The 12,128-nt window shown below is 37.6% G+C and overlaps 1 protein-coding gene across 1 annotated transcript in view; it reads right to left on the reverse strand.

The window, feature by feature from the left end:
- LOC104082056 (laminin subunit alpha-2-like) overlaps positions 1 to 12,128 on the reverse strand; it is a gene marked incomplete at both ends in the record, with an annotated part of 98,927 nt that overhangs the window by 24,992 nt on the left and 61,807 nt on the right. Inside the window, 4 exons of the mRNA XM_009585017.1 lie at positions 5,253 to 5,391; positions 8,910 to 9,073; positions 10,222 to 10,338; positions 11,924 to 12,123. Of these exons, the coding sequence (XP_009583312.1) occupies positions 5,253 to 5,391; positions 8,910 to 9,073; positions 10,222 to 10,338; positions 11,924 to 12,123 (620 nt within the window). The remainder of the gene's footprint in view (positions 1 to 5,252; positions 5,392 to 8,909; positions 9,074 to 10,221; positions 10,339 to 11,923; positions 12,124 to 12,128) is intronic.

Below are 12,128 nucleotides of genomic sequence, written 5' to 3' on the forward strand. Positions count from 1 at the left end.
TAAAAACCATATGCTGGATTTGTCCATTTCTTTTTCTTTTAAAAAACTTAGGGAATGCTTTGGGTACTTGCAAAATTCAGAACCAAGTTTTTTGTTATGGGATATCTCATGGCATATGTTGCCATGTCACAGGGATATAGCTATTAAAGATTCCTTGTATTCATAGGGGATGTATATGTATGCTTAGCTTTCATCATAGGCCAGGTGATTTTAAGAAGTAAGGCTGACATGACTGCCGTATTTCCAAGCTCAGCTGAAATATTAAGCTGTGTACACAAATTCCTTTCAACATCAACAGAAACTATACATTCGAAAGATGAACAAAATTAGTTTCTTACAGATTTTCTTTATCACATAATACAAGTCGCATAGGTAATAGAAAAATATGTATAAATTCGGGGGGGAAAAAAAGGGGGGGGGGGGGGAACTATTCAATTAAGCAAAAGACCGCTCCTGAAGGAACAATTTTTGACCAGATTTTGTGGCAGATGCACCTGTCAAATCAGATAATACTCTTATATTCCTTTTCCCATTGGCAACAGAAGCCAGCATCTGATCACTCTGTGGCCATGGACTTAAAAAATAATGATTATTATTATTATTAAATGACTAGGCATGGTCTGTTAAAACAGTTTATATTCAATACATTGAAGTTGGAAGGCCAGATTACAAATGCAAATACAATGCAAAACCAAGAAGTTCATCAAATCAGGGACAATAATTGGGCATGTGTTGACAATTAGTCAGAAACAGATTTCAGCATAAAGTTAATACTAGAAAAGCCCCTTCAGAGACAAATACACCTGTACTGATTAAAAGCTTTAGTTTATATTTATTTTTAAAAAATTCTGAAAGGGAGGATTAATCAAGACATCTGATGCAAAACATACTTTTTTTGCTAGCTTTTCTTGTGGCTCATGAGACGTCGAGTTATGATGAAGTCAATAATGAAAAAACCAAACATTTTCTGGCTTTGTGTGAGGTGAGTTTGTGTCCTTGTGGCAAGTCTGGGTCATGATGAACCCCTTTATGATTTAATAAGACTGACAGCCAAGGGTCTTTGATATTATTTTCTAAATTTTACCTGCTGTAAAAAAGAAAAAAAAAGTAAGAAAAGATTGTGATTCAAGATAAATTGGAAAACTGCAGGGTCTCAGGAATCTAATTTGTTCTGCCTCTTCCAGAGCATCCATAACCTGGGAATAGTACCTTCCTCACCCTCTGCCTTCCTTCATGCCCTCTACCCTCCCCATGCAAACTCTGTGCAGCCTGACTGCTTGTAGCATCTTGTGGCAGAAGTGGGATCTCATTATGTATCTAAACAATGCAATCTCAATTGTGGTTTAGAGGCATAAGTGCTGTTACAATAATATAATGCAAAACGCTGCCACTGAAACTATACATCATCCTTAATGGTCTGGTTTTTTTCTACCCATGGGTTAGCAAAAATTTTAACAAAGTTTAACAGCAAAAGAAAAACATCTATCAAATTACAGAAAAACTCTATGAATTGATAATTAGCAGATAATTTTGGATAAGGAAAGAATTTAGGAAGAACATCCCCTCTGTCTTCCTTTCTCTGGTACTTCAATGAATCTTGAACTCTTTTTTTGTCAAACAGCCCAGCTTCTGCAGGAGTGGCAGAAAGATTTCAGTTCAGCCCATAGCCCAGTGGGTTATGGCACTTTTCTGGGATGGAGGAAATCTCTCTAGATCTCCCAGGGATGATTGCGTGACTCACTGACTTATCACATTAACAGGGAAATGGGCTACAGGCTGCAAGTTTGAATAAGATCAGCCATAGTCAGAGCATTCTGTGAAGACTCCCCAACAGTGCATGCTGGGCATGGTCTGAACACATATCAGACTGAGAATTGCTGGGAACTTTGCAGGCAGGATTTTCTTCTGAGGTTTCATGAATGGATGTAAACATGAAGTAGGCACCATGTTGCCCAAATCTGCTGGCATGTTGGTGATTTTGGTCTCATGCAGAGCTACAGCTCCAAGCATGGATGTAAATGCACTGGGATGGTTTTGAGGATCACACACTTGAACTTACACACGTACAAGGTATTTTATAGACCTAAGTGCTAATTCACATCAGTAAAAAATAGTTCTGCCTGATTCTTAAATTAAATTCTTTTCTTTTCATATACACTTATATTCTGGGAAGTTTTCACCCATGCAAGAGTTAGGGCTACTCTCATTTTTAACAGTCCTGAAGACAGCTGAGCATTCTGAAGTTCCAAAATGTTACAAATGGTTTGCACCTCAGGACATCCTCACAAGGAGGATGGCTAGGCAGCTTTATGCCATTACCACATAAGGAAGCCTAGACACCCAACATAACACTACAAAGAAAGTCAAAAGCAAAAAAGGAATTAGGACCCTAAACACCTAACTTGTCACCTGTGGTTTCAGTTACTAGCCTATAAGCCCTCTCTAAGAAGCCTTAGAACAATCACATTTTTTCAAGATGTGTTGTAAAACTATGATTCTGATCTGTGAGACGCAAGCTGGATCTGTTAATATGACTCCTCTCTTCAGTCAGTTACTGCCTTGGCTAAGTAATGGGATGTTGAAGCTGCTTGAATGCTAGAGATTTCTCATCTGTGATAAATTTATTTTGCTTTTAAAGGGGAGAGCAAATCCATCATAAAAGCTCAGGAGGAATTTTTCTGTCGTATTTTTAATACATTTTTTTCCAGTCATTTATCAGGCTTCCTGTAATCACGATGGATTTTAAACATCTTTTCGTTCTTGCTTTTAGCAACATTAGCTTAATTTGAAAACAAAGTCATTTTCCCATTACAAACCAAAATACAAAAACCACTGCAATATCACTAAGGTTCTTGTAAATTAGTCACTCCAGTGACGTACAGGGTAGAATCTAAAACTCAGTCCTGTCCCTACCATCTCTAGTTCATGCACCAGCTTGCTGCTGTTGGAAAACCTTACTCTCCCTGCCCCAACATTATAGTTGATCAATGGGAAAGGCTAGGCTCAGGGATGCCTGTGAGCTTCATCCCTTTTCTCCGTTATCTGCTAGCATCTGGAGATCAGTCTTTTACAGAAGATAGGCACCCACAACTGCTCTCATAAAAAAGAGAGCATGGCTCCATCTTTCAAAAGGAGGTGAAAGACATGATCTCTGTCTTCTACACAGGGTCCCAAAGAGCACCTTCTCAGGCAGAAGGGGAAACAGTTTTTAGGGGCTTCTCAGTCTGAGGGGGCTCAAATCCACAAATGCCACCTTCTAGGAGAGTGCTTGAACCACGGTGCTCCAGACAGCCCTGAGTGAGGGTGCGCTCCTGCTCTCATGCTGAAGCTCAGCTAAAAGTTCCTTGGGACCTGCAGAAAGAGGGAGCCTGATTTACCTGGTTAGCAGTTAAGCTCTTCACTGAGGATGAGCAAACGTTCAACAGACTTTGCATAAAAACAAAAAAATAGATAGTGAAATGATGACTGAACTCCACAATTCACATATTCTTTAAATCTGGCCTGAAATCCTCACATGATCATTTACCAAATAATGCTTAAATTCTACCTTGCTCTGCAGCAATTTGATTACCTCTACTCTATATCACGTCAACTGCATTTAAAAGGCAGCAGCTCCCTCCATTTTCTTCATCAACTAGATCCGTGTTACACATATACAGCTCATAACAAAACCCAAGCTCCCTCTAATGAATACATGCAATGGAGATGCTTAAAACCTCACATTAATATCTTAATCTCCTTCCTTGCTACTCGCCTCTATTTACATCATATTGTCCATCTTCACCTCCATCCCTTTCAAATTATCTAACCACTTTCTCTCCATGGTATAATCAGCCGGTTCACCATCTTTTGTAGCCATACTGTAATTGCTTGCTTTGTTTCTTGACTGCTGTATGTGTCTTTTTTTCCTATTCAGTCCTTGAAACAGCTGCCTGCCTCACTCACTGCGAGTCCTGAAAGGAGCAAAAGATAGCTATCTGTATTAAATCCTAATGAAAAGAAAAATAAATCCACAGCTCTTTATTTACTTCTGCAGTGTAATTAGGAGTTCCGGTGAAACAAATAACTATTTACAGAGAACTAGCACATACTAATGCATAAGGTGAAATTTTTTCATCAAGAGAGAAATATAGTAATTAGTGTTATTTGAAACAGAAGTTGACAATGTAAACAGCCTAAAAATATTAACCTTTTTGTGCAGTGGTTAGATCACTTTATCCCTCTCCTAAATACAGACCTTTACAGCATGTGATTGCTTTTGCTATGCTCATAATCCATTTGACTGAAGTAGCTCTCTGCAAGCTACCTTCATTCACGTACAAGTGCTGTAACTACAAGTTGCTTCTGTTCATCTATCTGTTTCTGTATCAAATATAGGGTCTGGCAATTTCATATTACACTGTCATTTCCTCATGTTTCTGTGTGCCTGTGAAGTGCACGTCAGTGGCTCTCTGACCGACTTCCACAAATTAGCCATTAGCTCCTTTGATATTTGACATAAAAATAATTCTGGTTATGCTCAGAACGTTTTGTGCTCACAGTATACGCATTAAGGAGCCGAGTTCCTCTTTATGACTCAGGCTGGAGAGCTGGCTTTACTTTACAATCCTATTTTTAAAAGTTCTCTCCATTTCCTCTGAAAATTTGCATGCAGTACCTCATAGTGAGAATAAGATTTCTCTGCGAAAAGCGGCAGAGTTCACAAAAGAAGCTGTATGGTTTCTATGAATAAAACTTTCTGCTCCCCTCCTACAATTCTCCATTTCTAGAATTCTGCTAGGTGCACGCAGTTCATCCTATGTGCAGAGAAGTGTCTCTGAGCATTTTTGCGGAACTAGAGGGTGAAAAGTTAATTAAGGTATGGAGTTCTTTAGATGTGTGCAAAACATTCATTAAATATAAATTAGCTTTATTGAGTATCAAATGACCTACACTCCTGACTAAGTTTTCCTGAAGCAGCTGTTGGCTTGAGACATAGACAGAGACTGAAAGGCAGAAGACAGAGGGAGGAAGAATAGTAAACACAAAGGAAAAGAAAAATAAGGAACAGGAGTTAGGAACAAAAGGGGATATAGTTTGAAGGTACATGTAGCTTTGACAGGGGCATAGTTTTCTGACCTCAAGACGAGAATCTATGGTGGCAGGGGTCTCTAAATAAAGTCACAAGATGGCAAAACATGCCTCTGAGATAAGGTGTAGCACAGTTCCACAGAAAATCTAAGCCTCCTTCCCAATTTACTTATTTTTCTTACCGCTTGCATAGCTTCATTTGCAAGAGCCTTGGCATCCTTGGCAACTTTTTCAGCTTCATCTGTGTAATCCTTGATGTTAGTATAAGCATTGAAAGCAAGTGTGGCATTGAAAGAGAGGTTTTTGGCTTCAGCAAGGATTCTGTTGGGATGGGAAAAGTAAACACACCATTAAACCTGCTATCAGAGCTCAACAGAACATAGTACCCTACTTTTTCAAATCAACAGCCTGTATTTCTAAGGCTATTTCTAAGGCATTTCTTTAGAGAGCAATGCTACAACGTTCACTAAAAGAGGAGGTTCGGTGAGACAAAAATGGATGAGACACTGAGAAAAGATAGTGTAGGGCTTAATACTATATACACTATAATCCAGATAACATATATTCATAATGTGGGTTTATAGATTATGTGCTAAGCCAGGCAACTCAATGAATTTTGCACTGTATGAATATGGGGGGACCATCACAGGCATGTTTTAAAGTAAAATCTATGAACAACTGATTTCTTGGTCCAGCTGCAAAACTCAGAACGCCAGGTTTTGAGGAGATCTCTAAACCAGATCTGTCTAAACCAAATACTAAATGTTAATTTTGCTGACCAAAATGAAAAACATAAGCAATAATGCTTCATATTGAATGGGGTGTTCCATTTACATGAAATACTCCATTCTAGTAATTGTAATTAGATTAAAAGGTAATTATAAACAAATAACATTTCCTAGTGCATGGACTGGAGCTCAGCTAGGCTGGAGAAATCACTTTTCCTGCACTCTGTCTGTATGATATATTCAAATATTTTCTACAAAGAAGTACTGCACCTACAGAATTAACTTGAAGACATCTATCTCAGAATACATTATGCCTGATGCCTATGATGCTTTTCCTGAATAAAGGCTAAACGGGCTAAAATCCCTGCTTGAACTGGACAGAACAGATTTGGACTTGGATTTTTGCCTCTCTGGGAAATGTTCTAGCCATCAAGGTATATGGCAATACAAGGGAGGCAGGGATTACTCCTGCTGGACCTGTTCCAGCTTGTATAAAATACTTAGTCATTGAGACAGTGTGTGTGGAAAAAAGAGAAATTCATTCTCTAACCTAGTAATTAACCTATTCTCTGGGGACAGCTGGGCTCCAATCCTCGCTTCAATGAGTATTTAATGATTTCTACAAAATGCAACAGGAAAGACAAAGGGGACGGAAGGTATACTCCCTGGACTCCACATGTAGTTAATAGAGGGAGAGTGATTCCCTTTAGGCTACTGCAGAAACAGCATGACTGAGCTGCCTCTGCATCACTCCTGGAAAAGCATATCTCCTTCCTCAACTACAGATGGAGCTCACTAGGCTATAACAAGTTTTTGTGATGCTCTGTTAGAGAAATGCGCAGCCCAGAATAGCTATTTAGCTAGTAGCTCAAGTATACTGCTTAGAAATATGGTTCAAATCCCTTCTGGTTAAGAGGGAACTGAACTGAATTTGCCAAATACCAACAATATTTACTCATCAGCAGGCGATTACCCATAAGGGAGAAGCCTATACTAATACTTCCTTGTATACAGGAAAAATAACCATTTTTTCTAGGTTAAATTCATGAATTGTTCCATGTTCTAACTCTCAAGAGAACATCCACACCATCAATCAATATATTATTTGAAGCCTTAGGGGGTAATTGGAGAGAAAGGACTCTCCCTCAATTTCTCCTGTAAGACAAAATGGTACTTTTCAGCAAATTTAGTATTAACTGAAAGACACCCAAGCGCCAGTTGTGAAGATAGATAAATTTTTGAATTCCTAAGACAGATAGAGACTGCATATTCCTGTAAAGTATGACTGTTTAAAGTCAGTACATGAAGTAAAGAGTTTTATCCTGATGCAGGATGACATAGCACCTTGGTATTTCTTTCTCCTTTGAAATTATGTATCTGAACACATTAGAAATTTTAATTTTGAACAGTGTGCTTTTAGATATAATTTTTAATGTCCTTGATTCTGCATTTTTTTTTATAGTATATTTTGAGAAACTGAGGTTGATATTTGGATCAGACAGAAGTATACATGGTACTGCTATACCACAGTGAATGTGACTTTAAACACTACCCTAAGCTCCCTAAGGCTAAGCTGTCAACCTACGTTAAGACAGAAGCACATGCACACACCCATAAAAAAAGTCTTTTAGCATAGTTAAAAACCTCTGTCTCAAAATACGTCTTGCCAACATTTCATAAAGGAGGCAAAATATTATTTTCTGTCTACATTTTCTCTACTACTTAGTTCCTCCATGCCAACTTTCCATGTATTTGGATATTTATATCCAAATTCAGTACTGTGGTTGGATGTGACACTAGTCACCTACTTTAGGCCCGGAGATGCACAAAAAACCTGACCATGTCCTAATCAGACAGTGCACATACCGTTTACAAAAGCCACATTTTTCTAGAAACAGTGCCCTTCAAATCCTTTTTACTTCGGAAACCACAGCTATCATTCTTTTATGTACTCCTCAAAACATAAATTAAACTGAATATCTAGAGCAGTGTGACGACACTGTATATGAAGCCAGTAATTTTACAAGTATCAGACACTTTATCAGAGATAATTCTGTGCCTTTTCCTCAAGATTACAGGTGCTGGCAAGAAAAATGTGTTAAGTGTCTCTTCACAAGTCTTTGGGATATTAAAGTCTTCAGGTAGATCTAAAAGATGTTAAGCAGCAAAAAAGGAGCATATTGTTGATGTTAAAAAAATAATATCTCTTTTTTATTCATGCAGTGCTTTTGAGAAAATAAAACTCTGAAGCTATGCTGGGGACAGGTCCAAGAGGCAGAATTCCCATGATCTATTTCTGAGTATTACTTTTGCAAATTACACTTACTATTTATGGCTTGCTTTCTTAAATGCAAAAAACGCAGTAAAACAAAAGACACTCCCTCTCTTCCTCCCTCAAAAAACCCCAACAAACCCAAAACAAAACAAAAAAACCCCATTACCTTCTATTCTTTCCAGGAAACTATATTAATGATGAGTTATAAAGTATCATACTTCTGAAAGGGCTGTGGTCATATAAACCAAGGGCACTGCAGTTCTTACTTACATTTAGGAATGTGATAGTGGTAAATAGAAACTGAAGTTTATGTACTTATGTTTAAGCATTTTGGCCCATGACATGTACTCATTTTGGGAGAGTATTTTGAAACCACTAGAGGGATTACTGGCTGTCACTAGGGGGGATTTCTGACAGTAAACAAATTAGCACCATGATAAGGGTGACCAAAATGGTCATCTTAAAAATAAAAATACTGCTTGTTTTTAACAAATGTTTATGAAAACACATAGTGGGCTCTGAAAGACAAAGTTCAATTTTTTTTTACAAAAACATAGCAGTAAGCACAGTAAGTTAAACTGTGTTAAGAGTGCGTCTGAGGGCACTGTTTGCAGGTAATGCAGCCTATAAGCATCACAAGATGTATGAAATGGTTTACAAGAGATACACACACAAATTAACATACTGGATAGTTGTATACTCATATTGAACACTGGTTATTTGTATACTCCCAGTGACAGATGTCAAAGTCTAAGAATAATGCTCTTCAACTTCTGTCAAGCAATTTTACGAACCTGCTTTATGATTTTATTATTACCAATGAACGGCTGCCTTACCCATCCAATATTGCAGACGATTCATTCAGCTGGGCTGCATGGTTCTCAGCTTGCAACACCTTTTCGGGAAGCATCCTGTCATGAATTTCTTGTGATAAGTCATCTATTTTATCCTTCAGCTGATCAGACATTGGCTGTGTCTTATCTGCAACGCCTTCTACATACTGAAAATGACAAAAGAAAGGCCTTTAAGTGGCTGAATGCAAGCATTCTGTAGCCCTTTATATATATATATTTTCCTTGCGAGGTATTATCTCACATATAACGTCCCCATGCAGTAAGACTTCGGAGAACTAATATGGAAAGAATAAAGGAATGGCTGGACTGGAGAGCAGAGGGGAGACAAGACAATATTCCAAGAGCTACTTGCCTCTCTTGAGCTTAGTAGAAGTTTTTATTTTACAATTAAGGAGCTGCACAGTTTAAAAGCTTATAAACTCTAATTTGGATTTCTTTCCTACATGTAGATACATTCATAGTTATACTAAATTGTGGTCGTGCTCCACAATAATAACTAACCAATGACAGAAGTTTCATGTTTCAGGACCCTTTGAGTGACTCCAATGTATTCTTGCTTATTAAAGTATCTTAGTAGAACTATATTTTTTGAAGACCCGCCATTCCAGTTCCAATAAGCCGTCTCAAAGTGTTTCCACTTTCCCATTTCTCCAAAAGGCATTTTTCCATTCATTATAACAATTTTCAATGCAAGATGGAAATATATCCAGAACCAATGATATTTCAAGATTTTTTTTTTTTTGTAGCTAAGGTACTGATCTCAAACTCTGATGATAAAAATTTTAAGGCAGAATTTTCAAAAACGTTATGTAAAATGAGAGTGCAATCTTCTCCTCTCCCTGATCTATCTAGACTTAAAATTGTTGCCACAGGCAACAAATTATTTCTGAAGTTTCCTTCTAATATGCACACACAGTTTTTGTGCAGATAAATCTACATCTAGATCACAGAGTCACAGTGAGATTGTGAATGGGTCTGCTGCATCTGCAATTCTAAAGATAAAGTCAGTACTGCAATCACAATACCGTATTTATAAAAGAAGGCAGAGTCCATGAAAAATTATAAGCTAGCTCTTTATGTAATCCAATGAATCATTTAAATCTCAAAGTTAATCATTTTTATATACCAGATTAGCTTTTCTGCCATACAGCAATGCAAAAATGATTTCTTCCAATCAAATATTCCAACATTGATAAATAAAAAGAAAAATTGGGTGTTACTTTCATTATCTATTTTCCTTCCATAATGATGCTTTGTTGTACTAATTCTCAGATAACGATGATAAAACACTCACCTCTACAGCTAAGCTGATTTCATTTGCAAGTTTGTTGGCTTCATTAAGGACATGATTCCCTTCCTGCAGGCTCTTCTCAACATCTTGTCTGCCGTCTTCTACAGCTTGCTTCTTTTTCTGTAGGATGTGTTCACACAAAGAAAAATATGAGTTGTTTACTAGAACAGGGATGCCAGTTCAAATACCAGCATCCCAATACAACATTGCATTTTGTCACCATGCCACAATGCCACTTCTGCAATTCTCTGAGCTTTCAGAGCAAAGACAGTGACAACAATAAAGCACATTTAATGTAAGATATCTTCTCCTTCCCCTCCTGTCCCCAGCTTTGTATCCCCCTCCCACATGGTAGGTTTTTGTTGCTCCATAACAGAGGTAACTGACTGTAGTACTATTGCAAAATGAATCAGAAAAAGGTTAGAAATCCCAATCTTTACCCAGATGTGCAAGTTCCTCATTTTGACAATTACCTTCTCTGGCTATGAAGGCAAAGTTTATCAAAATATTCTGCTGCTTTCCTATTTACGTCCGCTGGTGTTTCACTAACTACTGAATGTAAAATAAAAGATGATGCTTTGGAGCAACCTTAGGATTCTTGATTTTCCAACTAGTAAAAATACTGCATATTGTGCAGTAAGGATGGACTTCGGAATAAGGAACTGGCAATTTCCTGTGCAAGATCCATTAGGTATCACAGATTAGTTTGATAGGAGACCATGGCATTCTAGCGTTAAAAGTGCTGTAATGGCTTCTTGGTCAAAACAGGGTCAAAATAAAGCAAAAAAACTCCTCAAAAGAACTAGATGGGCAGGACTGCTGGAAAGGATGCCTTCAGGCAGTCTGATACTGTGAAGCAGAGAATATTTTAAAAACTGAGATAGCAGGTAATTTCTCCAACCTTTATCCATCCTCTTTTGGGAAGAAAATGCACAGAACAGAGATCACCTAACTTCTTTACAGCACTGTATTTCCTTAATTCAATCAAGCCCACAAATCTCTGCTGAGAACTGAGGTCTCGGAACTCTAACCTCATCATTGTATGTGAGGCAAAAGCTCATTGAGATACAAACAGAGTTGAAACATTCATCTTCATTAGGTTGACTCTGCTCTTTATGTCTTGGTTAAATGCTAGTTAATGTACAGTATAATATGCTCTTTAAGTCTCTGCAATTTAAATTAAATCACAAGCAGAACCCTTTGCTATGAGGGAGATCATTTATAACAGCTACTAACTACAGAGGATAGAGTTTGATTTATTACTCTGTAATATCCACATACCCCCTTCAGTCTTCTTCCCAGGGGTTGGAGAGGGAGATGAAAGTGTAAGTTTTCTAGGAGCAAATATATGACAGCAAAGACTTTAACTGAGCTCCTATTTAAATCTTGAGCACAGGATTTGAATTTTACATGACTATTTATACTGGGATGAATTTAATCTCCCCCAGAATAATAAATCCAATGCACCCGCCACTCAGTGTTTAAAAGCAGATGATATTATTTTGATAAAGCTGTAATTCTACTTTTAAAAACCAATGCATTTCCTCATTCTGAGAAACATGTTTCCTTTTAATTACATCAGATAAAGTTATATTTCAATAATATTTTTGGTTTGTTTATATTTTTGTTTTGAGATTTAATCACGCAAAGTTTCAAACTTTGATCAGACTCCAAGTAATCAAGGATACAACTTGCCAGCGCTCACCTCTACCATGGTCATATTTTTTTGGTTGACTGCAGATAAATGATCAGCCTCCCTAATTTTAGTCATAGCTTCTCTTAGCAGATCTCGAGCATCATCAGCTTTGGTGTGGTAGTTTGCTAGCTTGTCCCGGACCTCATTTTTGAGATCTTCATTTTTCTCACTGGGCTCACCAAATAATTTCTTCACCTTGTCCAAAAGATCTTCT

The sequence above is a fragment of the Fulmarus glacialis genome, unplaced genomic scaffold (assembly GCF_000690835.1).
Source record: "Fulmarus glacialis isolate BGI_N327 unplaced genomic scaffold, ASM69083v1 scaffold12579, whole genome shotgun sequence".
Lineage (NCBI taxonomy): Eukaryota > Metazoa > Chordata > Aves > Procellariiformes > Procellariidae > Fulmarus > Fulmarus glacialis.